This window comes from Annulohypoxylon maeteangense, assembly GCF_022496945.1.
Source record: "Annulohypoxylon maeteangense strain CBS 123835 unplaced genomic scaffold GGS22scaffold_32, whole genome shotgun sequence".
In the NCBI taxonomy this organism is placed as follows: domain Eukaryota; kingdom Fungi; phylum Ascomycota; class Sordariomycetes; order Xylariales; family Hypoxylaceae; genus Annulohypoxylon; species Annulohypoxylon maeteangense.
In genome coordinates, this window is record NW_025953279.1 from 113839 (window position 1) to 140869 (window position 27031).

At 47.4% G+C, this 27031-nt stretch overlaps 6 protein-coding genes across 6 annotated transcripts; 3 read left to right on the forward strand and 3 right to left on the reverse strand.

The window, feature by feature from the left end:
• Positions 1 to 330: 330 nt before the first annotated feature.
• GGS22DRAFT_176074 (mannan endo-1,6-alpha-mannosidase) lies at positions 331 to 2896 on the reverse strand. Its single transcript, XM_047963360.1, has 4 exons — positions 2233 to 2896; positions 1660 to 2145; positions 1351 to 1589; positions 331 to 1238 (listed from the first exon to the last, which is right to left on the reverse strand). Exons 1-4 carry the CDS (start codon positions 2321 to 2323, stop codon positions 684 to 686), a joined length of 1371 nt encoding a protein of 456 aa, XP_047813899.1. The 5' UTR covers positions 2324 to 2896; the 3' UTR covers positions 331 to 683.
• Positions 2897 to 3962: 1066 nt separating this feature from the next.
• On the reverse strand, positions 3963 to 6042 carry GGS22DRAFT_198391 (uncharacterized protein; the record flags this gene model as incomplete). Its single annotated transcript, XM_047966128.1, has 2 exons — positions 3963 to 4518; positions 4593 to 6042. The coding sequence occupies 2 exons, from the start codon at positions 6040 to 6042 to the stop codon at positions 4310 to 4312; spliced, it is 1659 nt and encodes a 552-aa protein (XP_047813900.1). The 3' UTR covers positions 3963 to 4309.
• Positions 6043 to 6853: 811 nt separating this feature from the next.
• On the reverse strand, positions 6854 to 7210 carry GGS22DRAFT_100629 (uncharacterized protein). Its single transcript, XM_047957671.1, has one exon. It carries the CDS (start codon positions 7176 to 7178, stop codon positions 6909 to 6911), a length of 270 nt encoding a protein of 89 aa, XP_047813901.1. The 5' UTR covers positions 7179 to 7210; the 3' UTR covers positions 6854 to 6908.
• Positions 7211 to 9422: 2212 nt separating this feature from the next.
• Positions 9423 to 10155, forward strand: GGS22DRAFT_100641 (uncharacterized protein). Its single transcript, XM_047957672.1, has 2 exons — positions 9423 to 9664; positions 9736 to 10155. Exons 1-2 carry the CDS (start codon positions 9537 to 9539, stop codon positions 9959 to 9961), a joined length of 354 nt encoding a protein of 117 aa, XP_047813902.1. The 5' UTR covers positions 9423 to 9536; the 3' UTR covers positions 9962 to 10155.
• Positions 10156 to 13306: 3151 nt separating this feature from the next.
• On the forward strand, positions 13307 to 14542 carry GGS22DRAFT_176087 (uncharacterized protein). Its single transcript, XM_047963361.1, has 3 exons — positions 13307 to 13369; positions 13621 to 14109; positions 14224 to 14542. Exons 2-3 carry the CDS (start codon positions 13971 to 13973, stop codon positions 14394 to 14396), a joined length of 312 nt encoding a protein of 103 aa, XP_047813903.1. The 5' UTR covers positions 13307 to 13369; positions 13621 to 13970; the 3' UTR covers positions 14397 to 14542.
• Positions 14543 to 21725: 7183 nt separating this feature from the next.
• Positions 21726 to 23968, forward strand: GGS22DRAFT_100739 (glycosyltransferase family 2 protein). The gene is made up of 4 exons (XM_047957673.1): positions 21726 to 22013; positions 22120 to 22974; positions 23181 to 23475; positions 23575 to 23968. The coding sequence occupies exons 1-4, from the start codon at positions 21919 to 21921 to the stop codon at positions 23800 to 23802; spliced, it is 1473 nt and encodes a 490-aa protein (XP_047813904.1). The 5' UTR covers positions 21726 to 21918; the 3' UTR covers positions 23803 to 23968.
• Positions 23969 to 27031: the final 3063 nt, after the last annotated feature.

The window sequence follows — 27031 nt, forward strand, 5'->3', positions numbered from 1 at the left end:
GTTATAGTACATAGGCTTTAGTCCTATCCATAGTAACTTACATGAAGTGAACTGATTATCGAAGTATTCCAATACCTACACATTTGAATTCGAAATATAATCGATACCACCCTCTATTTTCTTCGTTAGGTAGGTCCGTAAGGACGGCTAGTGGGATTGTGAACCCAGCCTGTCAACTGCAGCCTTGATTTATCGACATCGCAATAAATAAAATACCTACCTATGTATCACAAGTGTGGAAGCCGGAGGCGATTCCCTTCCCTTCGCGCCATCTAACTCTAGTTAATCCAGGATAAACAGCGATGACACAAATCCGGGACTGCAGCACGCAGCAAATTAGACATCATCAAATTTATCTTATCTAATTATTTCTTTGATTCTCCTCCCCTCATCTCTCCCCTTTCATCCCCTTTCTTAGTCCTCTTCTCTTTCCTAGGTATTCTTGTTATTTCAAGGTCTATCACCCAAGTACGCCTCGCAACTCCCTAGACGACATACGGCAAGCTTGAAAAAGGAAGAACGGGAGAGTTATGAGCCCGAGCCTATGTACAATTCCTTTTTATGTGAAAACCTGGGTATTCTCATTCCTGAACTAAAAAATATCATTGATTGCAAAACACGTGCAACGCCGGATGTACATTCAACCTTAATTTTGCGATAACCCCTTAGGACCCGAGTCTGACTTAATCCAAGCTCATCCACGCGAAGGCCGAGAGCGAACCGGCAATGAGGATAGCTGTGAGGATACCGGCACCTGCCTTGTCACCGCCGGTTATGGGGGCGAAAGTGGGCACAAGAGGATCGTCGGAACCGGCATTCACATCACCCAGGGATGTACCACCGGTGCTGTTGGTTAGAGGCGGCGTGGCATCAGGTGATAGAAGACTAATTAGAGCTCCAAGAACGTTCATCTGCTGACCGGCGCCGACCTTGTTGTCGAAGACGCCCGTGGTCCAGTGGAAACCGCAGAATCGACCGTTATCACCACCCGTGCACTGTTTGACGGCTGCCTGAGCTGAGGCCTTCAGCACGGGGTAGATCTTCTCTCGCGTGTGAGGAGCTAGTTGCATTGTCGAGCCCATCCATCGGTGAGTATATCCCTTGAAAGACTCCATATCGGCGTTACACTTCGTACCCTCGCATGATGGTTCGTATGCAATGTTGTTAGGGAAGAAGATTTCAATCATGCGGTCGACTAGGTTGTCAATACGATCTTTCCAGATTTGGCTGCCATCAGTCTGAATCACGGTTAGTAGCTGATTCAGATTACCGAAGCCCAAAAAGCTGCAAATATCATGATATCCATAAAAAACCCCATGATACAAGGACTTAGGGGTAAGAGTAACATACGTAGTTATACAAGAAGGCGGCACCTTGCAACAACATGGCTGCATTGTACGAAAACTGTGCTTTGTTGATGTCGGTACAATCCGGTAAATGAGCACCGTCATAGACATCCCACTTGTCTGAGATGTAACCTAGGTCACTAATGATATTCCAAGTCTTGTTCGCAAGATCAGCGTAGGTCGAGTTGTCCGTGTAGCGGGCTAGTCGAGCACCGATGTTGAAATAACATGCATTTGCGATGGCTTACAGTCGTGTTAGTTCCCGGGTCCTTGTCCACCATACTCTATGAGGGAGTGTATTGTCTTAACGTACTGTTAATGTAGTTGTATCCGTTGTTGGACGGATAGACCTGCCATCTTAAACCCCACTTGCATCGTCCGCTAGGCACTCTTCGATCCTCATGCGTCTGCTCATTGAACACTGCCTGCGCCAACGCCAACCATTGCGGTTGATCTGTCGGTGGATCGGTGTATCCTACTTCGGTAGCCAGCATGGCAGACAATCCCCAGAACGCTTGATCATCGTTACCCATCGATGCCGTCCAGTTCGGCGGCATGAAGTCCTCGTTGGGACCCACCTGCCACAGTAGTGCCTGTGACACGGTTTTGTCATAGGATTTGTCGCCGGTGTGGTGTCGGTAGTCTAACATCGTACCCCAGAGCGCACCTCCCTGCCACCAGTAGTAGTCGCCGTCGGGGGGAGGACCGGGCAAGATACCGGGAACATTGCCCGGCTCGTCGCCATGATAGAAAGTGAGAAGGTCTTCAGCGACTAAGGCAGCTGCCGACTTAATTGAAGCTGAATTAATGAGGATGAGGTGTCAGTTATCTTCCCTCACTTACAAAATGCTTACCGTGGATTATCAAGGATTAGAAAGGTACATACCTGGATCATCGAGATTTACATCGAGGGCTCCATATGCTGTGCCGGTGACTAGGCCCAGTGCCGCCAGCAGCGGTGTTGATAGTCTCACCATGATTTTGTGAAATGCGTATTGTTTGTTTGCGTATTGTTCAAGAAGAGGGGCGCAACGAGCGAAACCAACGAATCACCGGGAAGAGAAGAAAAAAACAGGGAATGAAGGAGTGAAAGAAGTGAATTAGTTAGATCTAGACTAGTAGCGATAATGAACGTCTCATGTGATAGTAGAGGACGAATGTATATTATTATGATTTTATCAAGGTCGGTGACGAGAGGGTTTGGGACTTAAGGAGAGTGGAACTCGACGTCAACGACATAAAAAGATGAAAAAGGTAAAAAGGACAAGACAATAACCAAATCACCTAGTCAGCTGGCGAATTACATTGGCAAAGAATGTCTGGCCAAGGTTTTTTGGATTCAGGAGGTGACAGACGAAGGGACGTCGACTAAAGATTAACCCATCTTGGGTTGGCTAGCCAAGAAAAAGCCCAGACCATCGTGGAGATTGTTCGCCGGGAAAATATGGGATCAATGGGATCACTGGAACAAGGGCCAAAACCAGGACGAACGAATCATCTAGACCCATTTGACCAGCTTCCCCTTCGCCTAGAATTACCAAGACTTAAAGCCTACCTATTTCTTTATTTCGTTTTCCAGTTTTTTTCGTATTCTCTTTGTCATGAGTCAGCACCTGTTTGGAACTTGTTCGAACTTGTACCATATTAGTTGGGGGTTGAGAGATGAAAATTCTACATGAACATATTGGAACGCTGAAAAAGAAAAGTTGAGATTTTCAATATTAGCTAAGGAAGTACTCAGGTAGTAGTTGCCGTTGATCATTGAATCCTGACAGATCAAGCCTGTCAAGCATGTGCTACACAGTATCCGACCGCCGAATCTCCCTCAGAATTGAGCAATCAGAAGGCTCGTTGTACATCGTACCCCTGAAGATCTTGGCGCCTGAGCCGCCAAGCTGCACTAGTCCCCAGACGGATTAAGGTCTCTAGGCGCGCGCCAGAATTACAAGCCAATGAGACATGGTTAGAGTACCTTCGTATTTCAGGTGTATCTCATAAATCCGTCCTTTCCGATCTGCTGTTCTGCTGTGCCTCTCCCAGAGAACGAGAGATCTAGGTAGGCGCTTGTCGATAGAAATATTCTCGAAGATGTAAGATCTAACAACTTCTAACATCTTTTAACACTGACAGAACCTGGTGTGTTTATGTAAGTGTGGCTATGTGAGTCTCGGCTCGTCGAGTAAGATCATAATCTGCTCGTATCTCTCCTCGTATTATTCCAATACTAGATTGGGCATTTTAATGCGAGGAGACTTACGACGACTTAATGGCAGATAGGCATTACCCAACCACGTTCATACACGCAACTGAATAAATATCTAGGCATACTTGGCAGAATATAATCGGAACGGTCGAAAGATTCGTAAAGCAAGAGCGGTCGTATTCGCGAAGAAAACGAAACTATTGTCAGCATACTCAATCCACGTTGCACGTTCGTTTTAGATGCAGCATCTCGAAAATATGGATTTGCAGTTCGCCGCGATCTGTGATTCTGCTATTTGACCTATCCGATTCTACCTATTCCATCTATGGATGTTACCATCACCATGCCTTTGATCGGTAGTTTTCACTTCGAAGACCGATCTGTACGATCAAAAACCCTAGAGGTTCCTAAGACGCATGAACAAGACGAGCTTCTGTGACCTCTCCCAACTTGCCAATGAAATAGTTTCACACTAGCAAGATTTGGCCGTACCTTAGAAAAAGGACAAGAACAATCCCATCTGCCCAGAGAACTTGAGTGGTCTTCGGAAGTGCGGAAGCGAAGAGAAAACGAATGTTAACACCAATTGCCCCAGCCTGATCTTGTTGGCTATATCGCAACCTGTAATCCAACTCCGATAAAAACGAAGCCATCCTCCTATTTCCTGAATTCCTACCTCAACCAGGTACGGTGAACGCGGAACGGCTTTTCCAAAAAAAGCAACCGATTTGATATAACTCCTGTTCCAAAAACGCCTGGTTTAACAATGCTGAAAGTGAAAGTCGCGAATGCAACGGATATCATATGCTATGTCCTTGTTGCTGATGTCATGATTGATGAGCGTAGTTCGTTTCTGCCACAATGTTGGCTCGTTCAAGTGTTGTGTCTTCCTGACAATGCTGTGTAGTGATATGTGTATTGTTGGTATATATATATTCATAGGCAAACCCAATTTGCAAGGGAAATGCACTTGGTACGAAACGGAAGAAATTGTTGAATTCCTGAATGTGTCGGTGAAAAGCTGAGGCATCATCGCCCTTTACCGGCTCGGAGTAATTTCGTCCTTAGCCACAAGATAAACATGGTCCAAGTACTCTGAGTCTTTTTCCTGGCTGTATTCCTTCGTTTAGACGGCTGAAAAACGACGTCATGAACCCCTCCAGCCTCGTTACCGAATGATGGAGGGTTTTTCGCATCTAAAGAGTCGTAGTTGCTACTGGCAAACCTGTCCGCCTCCGCTAAGGGGCTAGGGGCATTCTTGCGCGACGTGCCCGGTCGGGACATGCTAGTCCGGGAGATGGCTAAGCTAGGACGACCACTGCTTGTAGCGCTGGCTTTCCTATTCTGTTTTCCCCGAGAGATTGCTTCCTCGAGCTCGATCGCCTCTTGGCGGGCTCTGACTTGCATTTGCTCCTTGTATAGCGCCGCAGCATGCTTTTCTTGTTCTTGGGCACGCTTGTTATCGGCACGTTCCCGACGTTTGATCTCTTCTCGCGCGTATTTCTCTTCCTTCGCTTTTTCCCTTAGCTCAAATTTTCGCCGAGCTTCCCGGAGATGTTCGGCTCGGGTTGCGGTATCCAAGTCGGACTTGGCGCGCAGGCGCGGGAACCCGGTCGCGTCGAATGAAGAGCGAAGCGGAGACATCGGGGCCGTAGAGCTAGCTGGCGACGAGATATGGTTCGACGGAGCATTGGTTAGTGAGTTGGGTGTCTCTAACATGCACTCAAGTTGAAGATCGGATCGGCTCTCGACGTGAGCTAGACGCGAGGACTGTGTTGGGGCAGCTGATGTGGCACGGGAAGTATTTATTCTAAGGGACGGCGGATGGTGAGAAGGATTGGGAGAGGAGGAATGCGCATTTTTCACTTCGGAATAGGACGTGGTGCGCTGGGTGGTTGCTAGAGCCGGTCGCCTAATGCTAAGACTTGGCTGCGAGTGGGAATGGGGATTGGCGTTGACGGGATGAATTTGGAGGCTATTCCTGTGACTGCTGCTACTGTTATCCGGGTCATTGTCATTGTCATTGCCATCATCCTCTGTGATGTCGAAGAAGGACGTTTGCGAATTAGCATATGACAATGGCGGGGTCGAAGTTCGAGGTGTCTGCTGGAAAGGATGCACAAACGGTGCTCCAACATGATGACGCGGACCAGAACTGCTCGTAGTTGCGACAGATATGTGACTTGCGCCGCTTATCGATCTGGAATGGTGGTACCGACGGGTTCCGACTGCTTCGTTGAATGTGATGCTAGTATCCTTCCCCAACTGCTGTTCATACGAGCCCCCCGCTCCTCCTCCCCAGCTGTCGCTGTTTCGATATTGCCCCTCTTGATCCAGCCATCCTCTATCCAAGTCTAGCGAAGTCTTTTCTACCTGGGCTGATAGCTTTTTAAGGATTGGCTTCACCGCTGTTTTAGCTCTCGACTTGCCTATCTTGTTACTCGAGCTATGCGACGCAGATCCCAGCCCCGACAGGCTCTGTATAGATGCCATCGTTCGCAACGATGGCTGTAGTAGTAACGGCGTATTTACGTATATGTAAGCGTATATAAACCTAACTATACACACGCATACATATACTCGTAGGTTATCGCGGAACCATCGAAGATTGTAAATAAAACGATTCAGGAAGATACGTGGGTTCCGTTCGAAGGAGGTGGGCGCAACCGACGGGTTAATGCCGTGCTACCGGTAGAGAGGAAGAGAGCAGAAGGGGGCTCGCAAACAGCCAGAGATGCGGAATCACCGGCATATAGACATTGAACGGGATCGGCACGTACGGTCAGGTGCCTGGTACCTAGTATGGAGGGTACGGTGGTGTTTTGAATAATAAATCACTCAGAAAGAGCTAAGATGACTAAGACGAAGGAGGGTAGCGAGAGTTGCGATCAAAGTGACATCAACGATAGGCCAATCCGTCACAACCGATAAGTTGAGATTATTGCTCGATGTTGTGTATTTTTACCATGTGATTGATAAAATACTAGTCGTGGAGGGACAGAACGGATTGGTGGGCCTTGTGTATTTTGGAGGGGAAAACAACGTTTGCTTGGTCAAAATATCGGTCAATACAACATGACGGTGAGAAGAACAATGAGAACGCGCAACGCAATAACACAGAAATCAAGTTTCGGTCATCCGAGGATGATTGGTAGAGTGATATCTACAGGTAGGCAGAGACTAAAACGAATAGACAAAAAATCTTTATTCTCGATTCATGTATGTGTATGTGTGTGTGTAAGTGTGTAAGTGTGTAAGTGTATCGGTGTACCCTCTATTAGAAATAAGAAAAGTAATTGGCGAAGATGGATGAGAAGGCGGTGATAGCTGCGTGAAATGTAAAAAGGATGATGGGAGGATTACGCAGCGAATGGGAGCGAATGGGATCTAGAAAGAGGAAGAGGCGGAGAACTTAGATGGAAGGCTACACAAGCTCCAGGGTTAGCGTTGGCCAGGCAAGGGAAATGAGGAGGAAGGACCTTGTCTGCTTGCCTGCTTGTTCTGCAAGCAAAGAGTCGGGTAAGTCGGGCAGGTCCAGCAGATCCAGGTCGGGGGAGACGGGGAACCAAAACGGAAAGGACGGGGAAGAGGGAAAACAACATTAAGCATTGAATGTTCAGCCTCACCATTCCATTTCATCAGGTATTTGGGCGGCCACCTGGATCCGGTCCAGCTGACTGCTGGTTTAGGTAACCTAGGTACTAATTACATACCTTCCATAGCACTGGAGATGGTAGCTATCCTATTGAACCTTACTAACATTACCTTCAGTAGTAGTATCCTTAGGCTAAAAGGTTGCGCTTGCTTTGCTTGCTTCTTCAGCCTGCTGCTTACCGTACGCATAATACACCTTCCTTACCTTACATTGCTACTAGACTACTAGACTGGCACTGGCCTCTTACTGGCCCGCTGCACGTGGACTAGTAACAACTTAACTTCTAACACATCCAGCGCACCTTCTAAAGAGGGGAAGACGGGTCGGGGTACCCAGGCAGCTAGGTAGCGTGTAGCGGTAGGTAACGACGAAGCCGGAACAGGGTTCGGCTTCGGATGGTCTAAGTTCGCTGGCATTCATTCTTATCGATTGCGGAAATTGACCACTAAGAGGGTTGGATTCCAGAAGTCTTCTAGCTGATCAGCACATATTGAGCGAAAGCCTGGGCGAGCTGGGCAGATCTAGAGCCACCAGAAGCCACCAGAAGCCACATCCATGAACCGATCCCACTCGACAAATCAGCAAATCAGCCGTGTACTTAGCTAGTTGGTCAATCGGTCAATCGGTCAGTCCATCAATCAGCCAGTAGATAATCGATCCGCCATCTAGATTCGTATCATGCGCAGGAGAAAATACCCACGAAGGCAAAAAGGAGGTAAGAGGAGGCGAGAGGAGGCGAAAGGAATAGCTGAATCCCCCTTATTCCCCTTATCTTCCCAATCTTCCCAATCTTCCTCAGCTCCGAAAGAGTGCAAAAGGAGGGGTGAAGGTGAAAGACTAACGAATGTTGTCATGCATGATTAACATGACTGGCGATTACTATCTGGCTTGACGATTTAGCGTTTGCTAGGCAGATTAGCATCACCGGCGGGATCCGTGTAGATCCTCATATGTACGTGATAAAAAGTATATTAACATATTGACAGATTGAAAGGAAACCTTGGAACCTTGGAATGTTTACCTTGGAATTTTGTCAAGTGGTTATGATATGCTGTAGATACTCTCTGCATAACCTTGGAATATGTATGACACGGGAGAAGTCAATAAATGTTTCTAGACTAATTCGCGGAATCTTCTTTCGATCGAAATGATCGTAGATACCTACCGAGTGGTCTGTTCATAATATCTAAAGATACCTAATAAAACCTAAATCTTCATAGGTAAGTTAGACTTTTTTAATACTTACCACAGACAGGCAGTTCGGCAAGGTCTTTATTCCCTCTTTATTCCCACACCCGATAAACTGCATTATCCTTGTCACAAGCCACCGGCTTGATGTTTAGTCGAAAGTCAAACTTGATGTAAAAGCCCGCGTGTCGCTTAGTTGTGTACCTAGGTAAGTATTTAGAGTTGCGAATTAACATCTAGCCGCGTAATTCGTCGCAGCATGGCCTCGGAGAGGGAGCCAGCCGAAGGATGAGGCGGAGCTCAGCCAGAGATCGAGCTTTTATCGGAATTTTCATTCAGATGGTGTACATTGACACACCCGAGCGACGTGGCGGTGACGATATGATGTAGGTGTCTAAAAAGAAGCCAAGCGCGTCTTACAATATCAATATTCCTCTTGTGTGGCGTTTGAAGAAAGCAAAAAGTAAAAGGGTTAAGAATATCGTCTGAGCACCCCAGTTTAATGTTGGTGTTGTGTCTGTTAACCAGCATCAATTATTAAGGAGATTCCCATTTGCTCCTTCGGTAAGATGAGAGGTAATATGACAACCATAAGCGCTTCGGCGTGTAGGTTTTACGCTGAGTGAAGCTGAATGAAAGGAGGCGACATCATTCCCATGTTCCTCGTATTGTTTCGAATGCGTCTTCCAAGTATGTAGGTACCTACCTACTCAGGTGTTAAATAGCTCAAATGAGTCCAAACAAATCGTCCAAACAAGCCCGCAGGAGTTGGTCCCCGCCACCCTTGGCTTGGTCATAAGGCACACAACAGACCTCGGGAATTGCGAAGACAGGACATAGCTGTAAAATCTCGTACCAATAGCCATACTTTGATTTGAGCATCCGTTGTAAGATCACGATTCGTAACCTAGCCATCTTGCTATTCCCGACGTCATGTCAATGGAAATATCGGCGTGGCTTTTAGACACTGGAACAAGCCGGAACGCAACAACCATCCGTGACGCCTAATCTAGGCTTCTCGACGACCAACTGACAGTGTCTTGATCGACACGGACGAAGAGTGCCCCCATTAAGATTCTTGTCCTGTCAAGCACTCGGGAATAATGGACTGAGAAATGTTATCCAGAACGCAAAGTTCGATTTAATGACACCCGCAATGGTTTCGTTCACTGCCCCCGCCGGATCAACGTGTCAGTTATTGTTATTGTTGTTGTTGTTGTTGTTGACTAATATGTCCATTTCATATTGCCTTCATTCTTTATACCAATGCGAGTAAGTCTATCTGAAACTTTGCCTGCCGAAACCAGACCGCGTGGTCGCTCTAACCGGTCGCCGGTTATTAGAGCCGATGGAAATAACGTCGGACCCCCCGCTCTCGGAGTCCGGACCGGCGATAATGCGAACTCCCTGTATGAGATGACCGGTCTGGATCACCCCTGTCCATGTCTCAGATTGATCGCCAACGACGGGGTCGGCCTTGGGAGTAAGATCGTCTCGACAATTCTTTGCATGAAGAATCGACGTCTTGATAAGACAGAATACAGATGTCATTTGGCCGATTCCGAGTGACAGTGATGCTGTTGGGTAATGGTCTTTCCAGCTAACAAGCATGAGCGAGCGCAAATACTAGGTAGGTATCGAATGTGTGTCCCATGTCCCTTAATCGGAAAGCCGGTCCGCACGAGAGCTCTCTTTTACATCATCAGATACTCGACGACCTTCCGTGCTGACCTCTTCGGGGACATGTCTCATTATCAGACATGTCTTAAATTCATGCGGACTAGCGGTAAATGTTGGGAGTAAAGATTCTAGAGGATATCTCGTACATTTATTCGAGCTTTTAGCCTCTGAGGAACAAGACCATCGTGATAATTTCCCGTTTCAAACTTAGTGATAATTGAACTTGCCACACTTCGCTGGCATATTTATTAGATGTGAGCATACGTGGCCTTGTAATTAGCCACCCTCGACAGCATTTCGAATATAGATGATGCAGGAGTCCTTAGGACCCCCCAAACTTCTAGTTCTGAACAGCTTGGACAATTTGTCATCGTGATCACGAGGAAGATTATGGTCCGCGGATTGTGTTACGGCAGATCGGGGGCAATGCTCGTACATCGGCTCTCGATCGAATGTCTCTACTTCGTTATGTCCTACCGTGTATTACAATTCATCTCTAGATGATTAGAATTAGGACCACCACCACCTGAAGAACATCTCGTCGTACCGTTACGGTACTGTAAAGTACTTACCGCTTCTAATCGGTCATTCGCCTCTATACAAGAAAGAACCCCATCCCCCTCTAAGTCGCTCGCCACCCCATTTGACACTTCTCAATATCGGAGACAAGCAAAGATCGTCCCTCTTGTAACCGTCGCGAAAGTATGCTAGCGCTTGGCAAGTCGGCGTTATTATTGAGGGGAAAGCAGTGACGAGAAGCAAACGGCTTATCATACAACTGCGACCGGGGTTCCCGGCAAGTGAGAATCTAGAGCTGCACTGCCGAGTGGCCCGGCGCGTTCCCGGCGAGTTCAAATGCGGAAAATGAAGAGCATGGCGCTCCTCCTTTGCCTAGGACATTCTGTCCGGTCCCGCATTGCCTTCGACCAAAACAGCATCGATCGCTCGGAGACGCGCAGCTCGTTGGGGTTATGGTCGGAGAGCACTGGCCGAATGGGTCTCGACGGTCTTGACTATTACCATGGTAATGGTCGTGGCCGCGGCCTCAGCTGAGTCCTTTTACGCATAGGACGGAGAGCGGGTACGGCTCTTCATTCGTCGCCCCGGGTCGTTGTGGGCGACGGGCCAGCGAATAGCGACGCTAAGGGCTCGATTCGTTGCAGGACTCGCCACAGGTGTTAGCCACTTTGCTACCCTCATGCCATGCCGACAAAGCAGAAAAGTCGGGCCATATCCGCGGCTCCTTCTGAAAGGTCCATTCCATAGCTTGGTTCAATGCTTATATTTTTCCTAATGACCAACGTGCATCTGCTATATTGTCGTAGTATGTAGGCCGAAATAAGTTGTCACGAATGAGGACCGTCGACCGCGACCTGCGAGTATACGTTGGACGCCTTAGTGAAAATGGTCATTGCGCTGACCGCTAAATGGCCCTTAGACTGATGAGATCAGTTGTGTGCTGTGCTGTATTGACAGGGGGTAGCTACCTAGCCAAGCGACTTACGGCGATGGGTTGGTTGGTTTCCGTATTCCTGGAGGGTTTTTAGGGCCTACTCCTGCCGAAAAGGGACATCGCTTTCCGGTGACAGGGGAAAGAGGAGAAAAGGGAAAATTTTTTTTCTTTCTCTTCCTATTCCTTTCAGTATTGACCCTCGTGGGTTTGATATCATACCGTAGGACGAAACGTGGGGTTGTTTACCACGGGGCCGGCAGAAAGGCCTCTCGCATAGTAGAACAACTCATAGTACCGCTGCAGGATGCATGTTGTGCTTTAGGATCATGCAAAAGCGAAGGGATCATATGAACCTGACGTAAACCGGAGGGTGAGAAGGCGGAGGGACTCGACTCGCTAGCGAAAGCATACCTAGTATGGTACCCATAGAGGCTACCGTGCAAAAGATAGACACGATATAGCTTCTTGATCTAGATATGTTGTGAAATGTCAGAAAGTATACTGCTGAATTTATCCGCAAACACAGTAATTTCGCCACATAGTGGTTCTGGATGGATGCACATCATCTGGATCACTTCTTCCCGGATGTGAGCTCGTGCTTCCGCGAGCCTTGTCTCCCGCTGTGGGCCAAATTAGTATTTCTAGATCTGGGTCGAGGTTCCATCGACTAATGGGACTCTGGAGCTGCCGAATACAGATGCGCTGGTGCTTGGTGGTAAGATTCAGAAGCCAACGAGTCCCTTAGGTACAGCGAGCTTTCTACCGTCTCGGGTAGGTCCTTGCAGGAGAGATACTTCACTCGGTTTCTCTCTTTTTCTCTGCTGGGTACCATCGCTACTATCTCCAGCCCATACGTACGTTGCTTAGGCGGGATGCTGGACCGCCTAGACAACTTGGGACTGGTGTCATGTAGGTGAGAGACGGGCTGCGAACCGCGTCATTGCTTCGACATAGACTGCCATGTAACAGTTGGACGTGCAGCCCGGTACGAAAGAGTACCTGCAAGTACCTCTCCCCCCTCGTTATCTTGCTCGACTGCAAAGGGAAATGAAACGAGGAACAACGTGGGAGGCCATGCTTCTCGGAAGAATTCAAGTCTGGCTAAGATCACGCCCTTGCGAGTAGGGTGTGAGGTATTAATCCAGGCCCTGTCGTATGTATAAGCGAGGGTTGTGGTTGCAAAAGGACCGCTTGGAACCCAACGCTGGATGAGGATATGAGATGGAACAAAGATGATTTGCTCGTTTCCTTCCCGGCGATATGTGGTAGGTTTATACGTATTCCGGTCAAAAAATCCAGCTGCTGACGTGATAGACTGATGATGTTGGTATGGAAATAAGAAGTTCAGCGCAACGTCGTTGCTATCGGAGCCCGCCTCATCTACTCGGCCTCTGTTAGGAGGATGCGGTAAAATCTGTAGATGCCCGGACGTACACGAACCTCCGCGGGTTCTGTCTGGTTCTCTATCTCTCGACCTTGAGAGGACACGATCGTTTCACCCCCTTCTGATCGTGTACGGTCCGCGCTTCCACGGAATTTTTTTTTGTTTGCTTGGTGGATCCAAGCTCTTGTACGACGTTTTGAGTAACTATAGGGGAGGCAATATTAAGGAGTTAAGGTATAGAGGTAGGAAGTATTTGACGAGGAATGTCATTTTGACCTTCAACCTTTCGTCAGTTAGGATTGCAATCCCGGTGCCGAAGATACCGAATCCATGCTTTGGGAACTGGCTGTTCTATATGTAATAAAATATTTACCTACGGCCATGCTTGGCAGGTAGCTTTTTTTTTTTTTTTTTTTTTTTTTTTTTCCAAAATAAATCTGTTTCGTAGAACTTGTTTGACCTGCGGTCCTCGGTCAGCGAAAAAAGAATTCATTAGATTTTTTTTATAGCTACGACAATCTTTCCGTTTGTGTGTCGTACCTAATAAACATGTACAGTTCCAAATCGAGATCTATCGCCTTTCGCTTGAGCAGCCACCAATGCGAAGCCACAATGACGGGAATTCTTCCTAGAACATACAGGGCGTTTTGGAAATGTGTGGATGGTGAAGAGCAATTTAGAAACATTACACCTTTACCGAAAAGAGCTCACCGATCTGTTTAAACCACACTCCTCCAATCGCATTTCCAAACTTTTGCTGCCGTACAGCGAAATGAGCATATAATATCTCCGTGACCGGTGAACGTAATGCCTTCCTTTATCGAACATTGAGAAATACCTCATTCGGCCGGCAAGGCACGTTGGCAAGGCACGTCTACTAGGTTGGTGCTTATTGAACCATGGTAGTAGAAGCGATGGTCACGTTCCTTCGATGCTGCTTGAACCGAACGACCAGATTAGAGCCCCATCATGGGTCTGTCCGCTCGGTCTGTGTGTTCGGTCTGTGGGCAAGCGGTTAGGGGTCGCACGGTCAACAACGGTCTTCTTTCCCCCCCTTCAGGATGGGGGCTCTTTTCCATGGATTAGCCCAGAGTTGTCTCCACAATCACCCCGTCGCTAAAAATGGTGGCGGGAAGATCCTGATCATCAAAGCACGAAAGAGGCGACGGGGTGGTCATGGATCCATGCGTCTTCCTTGTTCTACAGTAAAATTCACCGAGTGTCAGATATGGATAATGAAGGTAATAAGATGAGTCGCTAATTCGATACGTAATGTAACGATAACGACGTCTTTCGAGTTACTTGGTTACATACCTCGTGTTTTCCCCTTCACAAAAGCCGCAATGGCAAAAAAAAAATCTAAGATATTGACCGTAGAGCATGTTATATTATATGTATTATTATATTTAAAAGAAGAAGTCATAAACGGAGTTGCAGTTGGGTATCCATCACTGAGTGGTGGCAAGGTGCCTATGGTGTTAATCTAGAGGCTTGGGATCCCCCAACCAAGCCAGAAGACCAAGCCAGAGAGAGAAAACAACCTTCCAGGCTGAATTGTAAGGCAGCAAGCATATGGATATCTGGTATCCAAGTAGCAAGTAATAAGGAAAATAAAGAGATGACATATCAGATAATATCGAGGTGACGAGAAAAAGAAAAAAAAAAGAAAAAAAAAGAAAAAAAAAAGGAAAGAGAGTAAAGAGGCTAAGGTGTATGCAGTGTATGCAGTGCACCTCAGCACGACCGAAGAGTTCCGTCGGCTACATCGCACCGTAGGGTAATACATCGCCAAACCTGGTTTGATAGAAAGATGTCATACAACCGGCGCATTCGCGCCGACGACGTCGAGAGCACGGCTGACATGATTCGAGATACTAGCTACACTAGCTTGCAGGCGAGTCCCGATTCAAGATTGTTGGATATCCGGTATGGTCAGGGTATCATTCCGGCCGACATGCTTGCAAGACACGCCATGCCCAAATGCCATTAGATTTTCTCGACTCTCCGTGGTTGCGTGCTTTGGAAAGGCATGGCTGATGGGACGCTAGAAATGAAACAGACGACGGGCGGAGCGCGGAGTACATACACGGCTCAGGTAGCCTCATCGGCGATCACGCTAGGAGAAGCGTGGGATCAAGACCGAATTACAGAAATAGTGAGAGGGAAGAGAGAGGAGGTAGAGGAGAGTAATCAAAAAAGTTCATGACAAAGCTATATGGACTTATTATTATTATGGACCTGGAACTAGCCGGCGCAGGGTTTGTTGAGACTTATGTACGCCTATCCCTGAGATGACTAGCATGATCATAGCTTAGTGCCCCCAGGGTTCGTCCAAAAGCGTCCGGGTGCATCTGTACGTAAAGGCATCATCCCCACGCAGCGAGGAAATATGCACCGGTGATAGTTATAGCACTATGGTGGGAAATGGATACCTAGTACCTACCTACCTAGGTAGTATGTAGAAGCAATCGTATAGAGTGTAGGTATTAGAGAATGGATGGAAAAGCCATCCGGAGTTCGTATGATAAAATCGAATCCCGTATGTACCTACCTAGTAACGACGTACAGATCAGACCATAATCATACATACAAAAAGCAAGAATATACCTACATATCGTCGTTTTTTGGTTTTTTGTTTAGGAAAGTGTGCATACAGTAACCTTCATCTATATCTACATATGATCTATAATAATATCTACACATGATACATAAAGGGTGGTACCTATCTATCTACCAACCTACCTACCTATCTACCTGCCTACTTACGTATGATACTATGTAATAATTCGAACTATGAGCTTCCGCGCTTGCTTGCGTGGGGCTCGGGGACCTCGGATTTCCCCCATCCCACTACGACCGTCTATGATGAATTTCGATTGTCGTCGCTCGCCCGTGGTTGAGATGCAACGCATGGTTGCAATATACGACAGAGATGATTGGGCGTACCCTGGAGTATGGCATCATGTATGTAGGTCATACAGCAAGCCGTTACACCGTCCTTCCGCGGCAGATACATTGGGATAGGGAAATCAAGATTCGAGGAGACGAGAGATCTACAACGTCTGCATGTACGTACATACATTGATGATTGCGAAAGTAGATGGATCTGTAGGTAATGACATTTCAATAAGGTACATGACGCTGACCGAATCCGGATTGCGCCAGAGCAGCCCGGGAACCATGCTAGGAACAAGGCCCGATATTACACATGCCGGCACGGTAAATCAGGTCATTGGCCAATGGCTCGAGATCGTCCCAGGTTTACCCCAACCTCATCTTTCTTTTCCCTCTCTCTCACACTGAATACTCCGGGTGACGGACAGGAAGTTCGCGATCCTCGCCAGGGACCTTTGCCAGGGGAAGCTCTGTCGTGTGACGCTGCTGCCACGCCACGCCACGCCTACTTTGGTTCGCACATATAGCACACATACATCATACCCCCTTATAATGTACCCAGTCTATCAGTGTGTGAGTAGCTACCCTAGGCTAGTCGGGGTTGGGGTCGCCAGCCGGGGAAATATGCCCCTCTTCAATTTTTTTTTCCCTATTTGCGATGCTGTCGTGTCGCGTCCTGACGTTGTGTAACGAACAAGACGGGCGAGGACATCATCGGAGGTGTCATGGTGCTGTTGTGTTCCCTTGATGTCACTCGCGAGAGTTGGGGAACCTTGGCCAGAGGCCGACTCGCGCATATTTTGTTATTGATGTCGGCCGACAGATCAGAACGACCATCTATCGCAGTCGTCTGCGAATACGGATACCAGGATTGGGGACTACGACAACTACCAAACCCTGTCGGGAAGAGTCTTCAATCGGCAGGTCGTTGTTTGGGCTTGCAGCCTGCATATGAAATCTTGCGAATCTAACGAAACAATAAGCTGCAGCGGCAGAGGAACAATAACCCCTCGCAGAATGACAACCAAGCCTCAAGATTCCATGGCTTCCAATGCCCTGCCTGGTCTCTGCGGCGAGGGTGCATGTATCTTATCGCCCGTTCCTGATGAGAGAGTTTTTTTTTTTCCTTCGTTTCTCTTTTTTTATCTTTTTATTATGCCATAATTCAGCGTTTTATTTCCTGGCAACCCAGGGAATATGATTAAAAGATTCCGCGTCGGGATTCATGATGCCGAATATCCATGACCGCTTGCAGATATCGTGGTTAATGAGTTAGGTACTTAAAACTAGGTACATATCGTCAATATCATCGTCAGGGGTTAAAATACACGCTAGAGTCGGCCTGCAGACAGCATCATCCACTGGTAACGGTTACAGAATAGGTCGCTTCATGAGACGTGGACGGCAGTTCCCTACTATACGCACAAAAAACAATTATGCGTCGTATAAGTGGTCGGCGTCACGAAAAAAGAGAGGAGCCTTAGCCGCGCTAGAAAGATTACTAGCTCAAATTTGTGTGCTTGTGCGTTATGTGCTATGTGCTATGTGTATGCCCTATGTAGGTATGTGTAAGAGGATTTGATATCGAACCTCCCACAGCTCCCACTACCTTACATAATAAATCTGTGGGGGTTGACATATAAGTACCACCGACAGCAAGCATGTATGTGTATGTAGGTAGGTATGTATGTGGTGTATGTGTGTGGTGTATGCTGTGTATGCAGGTATCATCGTCCGAACCAACGTACGGAGACACTAGAGTGCAACTTCAACACACGGGGGGGCGGACCAACCCGGTACTTCTTCCTAGTAGATCGTTATTATAGGAACACGCACACGCGCAGAAGTTGAGTTGCTTCTGCATGTGGCCAACCATTCTTCGACTTCTGGAAGAACTGTCCTCGAATAGAATTTTCCAGATCCTCTAGAATTAAACGACGCATCGAATCCAACCCAAAATCTTGCGAGACCCGTGTACATACAGGTACTGGATTTGGTCAATCATACCGAATCATTCTACACGTCCACGTAGACGCGGGGACTTCTCAAGTTTTTCTCTTTATTAAACATGCAACTAATAAAGAATAAAAGTAAAAGAATAACGAGAGACAAGGATTAATGATTCCATCTCGGACTTTGATGCAATAATTCTGATAACACGTATTTTTTAAAAAAAAATCGCAACGCAGCCTAGATGGAACAGCAAACGATCCTCGTATGAGATGTACGTACGATACATACATACATATGTCTCGAGCGCGTCGCAATCAAGGATAGACGGAACCGGCGAAGCTCTTCCAAAGGAACGACCCTTTGGATATTTTGGAACTGCACTTATTGGCAGCAGAATTACCCGTGATGTCCGTCCGATGAAGATTGGGGGCCATATAATAACTTTCCTGAGCCTCTGATCTCCCACTCACGCGGCTAACGTTGGCCAATCCCGGCCATTAAAGCTCTGGTCATATAGATGCCGAGGAGTGGACGATGTGGGCATTGGGGCATTTGGGGGCATTGGGGACATTGGGGGATATTCCTTTCCATCCAGCAGACGGGATTTCTTGCTTCGAGATTAAGACGATTAAGACGATTAGGAATTAGTAGGAAATCTCTCCAGGACTTCGTAATCCTGGGGCCACTAGCATAGCGGCCATCGTGGAGGCTACAGATCAGCGCTAATTTGACTAGCAAGAAGCTCTAGCAACCTCTAGCCAATGCCAAGAGCGAGATCGTTCAAGCTGTTCGACGGGGCCGTGCTTGCGAAGATCGATTCGCGCGCTCCACAGCGGCGCATCTCGAGCTTGATTCGTTCAAGTCTTGTTATATAGTAGGATCTCTTGGTCGGTTCGACGGCTCCAGCGACTTATAATCTGTAGGGTCCAGCACCAGCTCTGACCAGTGAGAGACGCGAACCTTAATAGATGATAGTCATACGCGCTGAGCGCATTGAATCGGCAGCGCTTGAGTGAACCGTATCTTACATACCTACATACCTACATACACTATTAGTATGTAGGTACAGGTAGCTATGTGTCAAGGCCAGGCACCGTATAAGCGAGTTTCGGAGAGCCATTCGCTTCACATACTACTACTACCTATGTAGATAGTCACATACCTACTCACGTACATACCACGATAGTATGATGCCTGGTAGTATGCATACACCCAGATCACGAATCTCCTTTTCTTTTCCCGTGCTGTTCTTACCCCTGCGCGTCAGGTCACTTTCGTTATCTTTCCTGAGATATTACTCACCTATAGAAAAATTAATAATAATAATAACATTATCCAGGCTGGCCAGGTCGCTGTACCGGTGCAAGTCCCGTATAAGTCGCGTGTAAGTCCTAACTTGTACCGGCAAAGTATTATCTGCGACTCGACTTTTAAACCGGACAAAAAAAGCCAGCAGTCGACCTAGCATTGCAGATACGATACAACATGAAAATGTACCTCTTCTAGGCGTCCTCTGGGCAGCCTGGATATAGCCCTGAAGACGGAGCACAGTGCAAGTGCTCCGCTGAGGACCCCTTTTTAGCTTATTTAGAGAGCCCTGTGGATATAGAGCTAACGCGGTTGAGCTCGTGCAGCGAAGTGCTGCAGTAGAAGCGTAGTACCAATCTACACACCCCCTTTAACCCTGTAATGGCCCCGACCCCACTATCCTAGGTTCCTACTACGCATAGCTAGTAACCTAAGGTATTGTACCTAAGTTCCATCCTTAAGTTAAAATGTCTACCTGCCTACCAAGCCTTGGAGCCCACCATGCCCACCAAGCCCACCACGCCCACTAAATGTGGTACCTATATCCACTGCGCCACTACTCCTTAAGAGCTACCATCCCAGCGCTCTCCAGCATAGCTAGGTAGGTAGGAACCTAGAGGGAAAACCCCCGTTTCCATACAATATCCGTGGATTTCAACTAGCCATATCCAGTACATTCACCCCAAAGCCAAACCCCAAAACCGGACGTTTTTCAGCGGCAGTCTCTTCTCCAACTGGCCAAACTTCGACAAAGGTGGCACCGAACCACCGTTTTTTTCCCTCTCTATTTTCTCTCTCTTTTCATATTACCTAGTACTCCATGTACTATTAGTAGCCTAATATTTTCGTTCCCTTTTTGTAATTCAATCGTGTGTGACTTTCGTTCTTTTCTCGTCAATCGGTCTCAAAGTAAGACCAGCATGGCCAATTATCCAGATACCAAAAAAAAGGAGATAATGTTTTACCGTATTTGTTCTTCTCGGTCTACCATCCTCGTCCTCGGTTGTATTCCGCATTTCCTTCTTACACTTAATTCAATAGGTAATCCGGGGTGCCGTTTATTACAGGTGTTATGTGACATCGACAAGTAGACCTGATTATTTTTAACTCTTTTTCTTCCTTTCTACATTCGATTTTTCCTTAATCCCTAATCTACATCAAGGTACTTAGCCTAGGTAGGTAACATCCTGAGGATGTTTCGGCATTCAGATCCTTTTTCAATATTATTTGATATTTGTTTTTATCAAATTATCAAATTATTATTTCCTTATTTTCCCAATTTCCAAATATTTTCTCCATCCTTTCCCTTTTTAGCTCGTGCTTTAATCATGCTGGTTGTTTTCCTACCTACTTGAGTATATGCACGTCGGACCCAAAGTATTATACGCTTGTCTTCTTTATTATTTTTTTATCTTAAATTTTTCTATTTTTTTTTTTTACAAGGTACCTGTTCCCATTAATCGTCACAGCTGCAGAACGGGTCGATCTAAACACTACTCAGGGCTACTTTTCCCACATTACCTTACTTATGTAGGAACGGTACCTATCTTACCTGGGTTGCTACATAACTAAACCCGGGATACCTGGACTACCTACCTACGTACATTACATACTACATACACATACATACTACGGCGGCCCCTACTACTTATCTTCTGAACCCCATAATTACGTCCCATTGCGTCGAACATCGTTTACGTATGTAGGGGAATAGGTAGGCACTGTAGTAAACAGGTAATTGTATTATCGACCGTTGGTTGAATGGGGTCATATGGGTCCATCTGCCTACCTAGTATATATCCTTGCCTCCTCTCCCGGGTCTGGCCCGTTTGGCCTCGTCTCTGAACGACTTCTCCTATGTCCTCCCGAAGCCCATTAACCATCACAATGGCTTCTTTTCTTTAGGGGTTTTCTTTTGGTCTGTCGTGTATTATATTTGTGTTCCCGGCTCGCTACCTCTCTCGGCTTGAAACCCGCCTCGTTCCCGAAAAAAATATACATAATAAGAAAGGACTCGAGGTGTCCCTCTCGCTGGTTGCTAAGTCGATAGGACAAACTCTCGTTTCGAGCCTCTCAAGTTCCGGGGATTCGTTCTTTCTGTTGTTGTTATCTACTACAGTAACATCATTCATCGGAAATTCATACGCCATTCCCCTCTCCCCCTCAGGAAACTTGTTCAATAGTTGCCACCGTTGCATGGTCTCGGTTTCGTCTATTGTTCCTAATTCTATTATCCGTTAATCACAGACGGATCAGAAAAAGGCTTGTCTGATTCATGACCCTCCGTTTCCGCGCGTGACCATATCTTGTTCAGATCCAAGAAACGAAAATACCCGTCGAACTTATTAAAAAGGCAAGCTTAAACTTTTCCCTTCCCTTCAACCCTCGTCTTCCCGAACCACGTACACGACTCGCCGCACCCGTCTCGCGTTGCAACCTCATCTCATCCCTCGCCTGGGGTTACCCTTTGGAGGGGACTTCTATTTTTTTTCTTAGGTTGTGTTCCGAGGACCCTGCGGCTCTTACACAACCAACTACATCCTGGTCACTCTCCGCAAAGTTACTCTCATCTTTCACTCACACCTTCCCTCCGCGGGTGAAACAACCAGCTGACTCTTATAGTCCCTTTTAGTCCATAGATAGACTTTTGGTGGAGGTTGTCAGTATCTCTTTTTGAGGACCTTTCAAACGACCGGCTCGTACATAACTACACACTCCTCAAGCAAACCCTAGCTGAGACAGGGCACGAAAGCTTGGGTTTTACCTCATAGAATCCTTGAAAATACACTAATACGCCTATTCGGATATTTCATCGTCTACTCGGAAAAGAGAGAAAGAAGACAGATATCCACCATGGGCATCGCCGATTTATTCTCAGATCTCGCTCATCCGAGCTTCAACTTCTTATCATCACCAAATTTCTGGTGGTATACGTTTTGGGTGCTGTGGTAAGTTATGAGTATTCGCTCTTACGACGGTGTTTTCTCGCCCGAGGAGTCTTCCTCCGGTTGATTTCGGTTGCTTTCATGTCACATATTAACTCTTCACCGCTAGGGTGCACCGATATCTACGTTTAATCGTTCATACTTTCAGTCATTGGTTTTACAAATCGAAACCAATCCCTAATAAACCTACGTTTACTTCTGACGACGTGACGGTCATCATTCCCACCATTCATAATGCCTTTGAGGAACTTCGCTCTTCCTTGGAGAGCATTTTGGCATGTCGGCCACGTGAGTTGATTCTCATAACGACGGTGGACAAGCATGCGGCGCTGGAGAAGCTTGTGAAGACGCTCTCAACCGCGAATGTCCGCGTCCTCTTCACGACTATCGCGAATAAGCGACTTCAGGTTTGCGAGGCGCTCCCCAAAGTGAAGACGGATATCACTATCATGGCCGATGACGATGTTACTTGGCCGTCAACCCTTCTCCCGTGGATCCTTGCTCCTTTCGAAGACCCCAAGATCGGGGGTGTCGGGACTTGTCAGCGAGTGCGTCGAGAGTCGGGTGGATCCATATCCACACAAATTTTCAACTGGCTCGGGGCTGCTTACATCGAACGCCGCAATTTCGAGATCTCGGCTACTCACAACGTCGATGGGGGAACGTCGTGCATGTCCGGTCGTACAGGAGCTTACCGATCAGAAATTCTATCAAGTCACGACTTTCTGGAGGGGTTCAAGACCGAACGATGGCGCGATTACATCCTGAACGCTGACGACGACAATTTTGTGACCCGCTGGCTCGTGAGCCACCAGTGGAAGACCTGGATCCAGTACGAGCGGGAGTGCGAGATCGAGACGACTCTGGAGAATGGCCTCAAGTTCCTTTACCAGTGCTCCCGATGGGCCCGGAGCAATTGGAGAAGCAACTGGACGAGCTTGGTCCGAGAGAGATATGTGATTACGTAAGTTCCTTTACCTTGCTCATTATTGTTCATCGTTCATCGATCATTATTCTATTTCTTCCCTAGCTTCTTCTTACCCCCTTGCTCTGCCCCCCCTCCCCCCTTGTTACCCCTTGTATATCATGCCCCCTGTCCCCCCTCTAGCACCACCCAACTATCTCAACAGGGCCGACTGCGCATAGACTAACAACGGCCCCATGCTTTAGTCAACAGCCGTGGTGCACATACGCTCTGCATATTGCAACCTTTACTTCGCTGGCCTTCGTCGTGGACCCTCTATTGCTCATCTCGCTTTGGCGGGGTACCGAGGGATGGGACCTGGAGGCTCGTCAGCGATGGTTTTGGGCTCAGTTCATCTATATGTTCGCCTTTACGAAGGTCGTCAAGCTGATCGGACTCTTTCGGCGAAACCCGAGTGACATCGTCTTCCTGCCGATATCCATCGTTTTTGGCTACTTCCACGGGCTCATCAAGCTATACGCTTTGATAACATTGAACCTGGTACGGGAAACCCCCCATGCACGAACTCACGAAACGAACTGCATAAATATAAATATAAATATAATAATAAAAGTGCTTCTTGCTGACATCATCATACAGACTTCATGGGGTAGTCGACCTGATGGTGACGCTAACGATGCTCTTCGTATGTCGCCTCGTCCAAGAAGAAGCGACAGTATCGCGACGCCCGCGCCTCGACCCGACGATCTCGACCGTATAATCCGCATGCGAAATTCTCGCATCTTGTCCGAGAAGGACGCTCTCCTCCTCGACTATCCAAGAGACGCGCCGTACCCACCGATCACCATGGTAGCGGGCATATCGTAATGGCGCGGTGGAGGCATAATTCCGTTGCAGCTCTATTATTATTCGGCTATTTCGGACGGATGATTACTGACTAACGGGCTCATAACACGGGGAATGTTATGCATTTACGATTCATGAGTGTTATATTCTACGATTTATTTGGTGGGAAAAGGCTTATCGGAAGAGGTCAAAACGGTACTCTCCTACGGTATAATGGCCGCTACCTGAAATTACGGATAGCGGTCGAAAGGCTTTCAGGCTATAAGAAGGCGTCCGTCTTCGGAATCTCCGGTCGGTTATTCTGCAACCCCCCAAAAGTTCCTGGTCTTGAACTTCGTCAGGACGGCGGAGGATGGGTCTCATACCACACAAGCGCATACTCATACGCATACTCACTCACACTCACGCACACGCACACACATTCGCACGCATAACAAATGTAATGAGTGTTTTTAAACGGTTCTGTGTTTTAGCGCAGGGTATGGCGGATGAAGTCGCAGAAGAAAGTCGACTGGTATTCGCCAAGATAAACCGTGCCATACTTAATAAGGGAAGCACCTACAGGACGGGCAGGTGGCATATTCATGATTGTTATTTTCCTTTTTTTTTTATTTTTCTTCCCCTCTCTTTTCGTTTTTCTCGCATCGCATATTTCGGCATGCAGCATTTTCACACGCTCGGCTTTTACCCAAAACAAAATGGATGGTATGGTTTGGTGTGAAGACTTTACGGAGGTTTTTGGTTGGAGGGCAAAAATCGGGAATAGATTGTGACTCTAGTCTGCATGGATGTCTACGGATTCCTTCATAGATGTATTAGAGGGGCATCATTCGAGACCAATGCGAGGCCGACAGAAAAAAAAAGAGAGAAGAAAAATAAGAAGGGTCCTTTTTTTTCACATGCAACTGCGTAATAGGACATTGGCTGATGGGAAATATTTGTGTTGTACTGCATATATGTAGTAAGATTTTTGAAGTGATGTGACTTCAGCTTTTATTACCTATCCCAGACTCGATGGGATGCAACATAACCCACTTCCAAGTTACCGATCCGACACCCCCGCGACGTGCCAATGTAGGTTGTGCAGCATACAGGCACATACAGGGACGACACGGCATATGCAAAATGCGACTGAGCTGGACGCGAGATCAACCGCCGAACAGACTTATCAGGAGACCTGGTGTCGCACAACAGCAACGGCAACAGTTCAGGGGTAACCCACGGCCCAGACGCTGCCAGACGTTGTCGGAACCCACCAAACACTGCCAAACACTACCAAATACTTGGTTACTAGGTACTCTCCAAGAGTCGCGTAATAACTGCCAAGCACCGTGTCAGCGGGCAGCTGGGACGGCCGACGGGGTTCTTGCTTACCCCCAGCTTTCGGCTACGCCAAGCCGCAGAGGCTCTGTTTATAGATGCTCATAGGTTCGTCCGTGACCCAGTCGGATGCTTTGACGACTCGTTTACGCCTCGGGAATCGTGGCACTTGACTCTCTCTTTATTAAATACGACTATCATTCGTCATATGAGTCGATCTGAGTCGATCTAGAATGTCTAGCCTTACCGTATCCCTCACCTTAGGAGAGTAATCAAGGACAGACAGATGCAGGTGTACATCCAATCGTCCCGTCCTCCATCGGCCGGGAATACCGCTAGCCACGATTTCCCCGTAAATTGATTGGCTCTCCCACTTACTACGCACCTCGCACACAACGTATATGTGCTTAACTTAAGGTAGTTAAACACATATGTACGGTACCTACGAATGCGCTACAGCATGTACCTCACGGAGCCGGGCAATCTCGGGCCTATACTCGCAATCGGGCTCGGTTACCAAGACTTTGGTCGTCGAAGCACATCCATATTAAATTGCTACCGGACTCGTCTGCCGTCCATCCATCGTCCATCTTATCTGGGGTTAGAGAATCTTCCAGGGAGCATTTCAGATCTTGGGTGTTACGGTCGTCTCGGGGTCACTTTCTTCGCTAGGAATAAGCGAACAAATAAGCCGCTTATCTTAGATGACCGATGAGGGGGAACTTCGCGGAATGCTAGGAGGAGGATCGAGAGGGGGCAAGACTCCGAGGACGGTTGGCGGTTGGCGGTTGAAGCATTACAAACTCCACTTGTTCTTACATTAACATCCTCATCTAATCCCCATGTAGTGTTAGTTCTGAGCCTCTGTAGATTATTTATGGGTAAACCCCGCAATTGTATCTGAATTTGTGATCGTGTTCGACGATGCTAGGGCTCCTAAAACATCGCCATCCTAAGGTAGGTAACGTGCCGCGATTACATACTGCGTAGCATGGATATTATACTAGTTTGTAGGTACCTACCTACCTAGACAAGTACCCTACGTAACCAAGTAAGTACCTACCTATAAGTAGATAGGAATAGTTTAGCTAGGTAGGCAACTAAGTAGCTAGGTACATATATTTGCTACCTGTCTAGCTACATACTAATCTAGATTACATACCCGATACAGTGGAAGGCTACGATACCTAGGTCTCTAGCTAAATCGTCACATGGCACCTTGTGGCGGACTACCGGCTTTGATCGGGTCGGCGTCGCCAGCTTCGCCACGAATTCGGCTTTGCTCTGCTACGCGGGCCGGACATCAGTTTATATATACCTAAGCAAGATACGTGGGCATGTGCTTCTGCTCTTACGGCGGAGAATTGTGATGATCATTGCAGATACTCTGGTTGTACTACCATGGCTGCATAAGAATGACCTATAGAAGGGAAAGACGAGATTCCACAACCGTGGTTTGTACGGACCTAATTTAGGAAAATAAGAAAAGCTCCTTGCCTGTCTACTTACAAGGTAGGTAGGTAGGTAGGTACCTACCTAGTATGCTGTTACCAGGACAAGCTACCTGCATACCTTGGCAAGGTTGAACACAGGTAGACGGGCTCTTACAGCTCTTCTACATAGTATGATGACCTCCGCGACCCGATTATATGTGATACCGCAGCTTACGTACACCCAACAAACCAACCCGTAGCCCACTGCGCATTCATGGATACCTAGGTAGGTCTCTATAAGGATTATAGGAGTTGCTAGCGTGTGAGCCAGCGCCCACCAGACCTCCACCAATGCGATATCACTCGCATCCATGCGCCACAGCACTAATGCGTTGGGGAAAGGGGAGGGGGTAACACAACCTAGCTTACCTTACCCTCACCATCGAGCCTTAAGATGTTCGGATTATAGCATCCAACTTTACATCGCGATCGCTCGC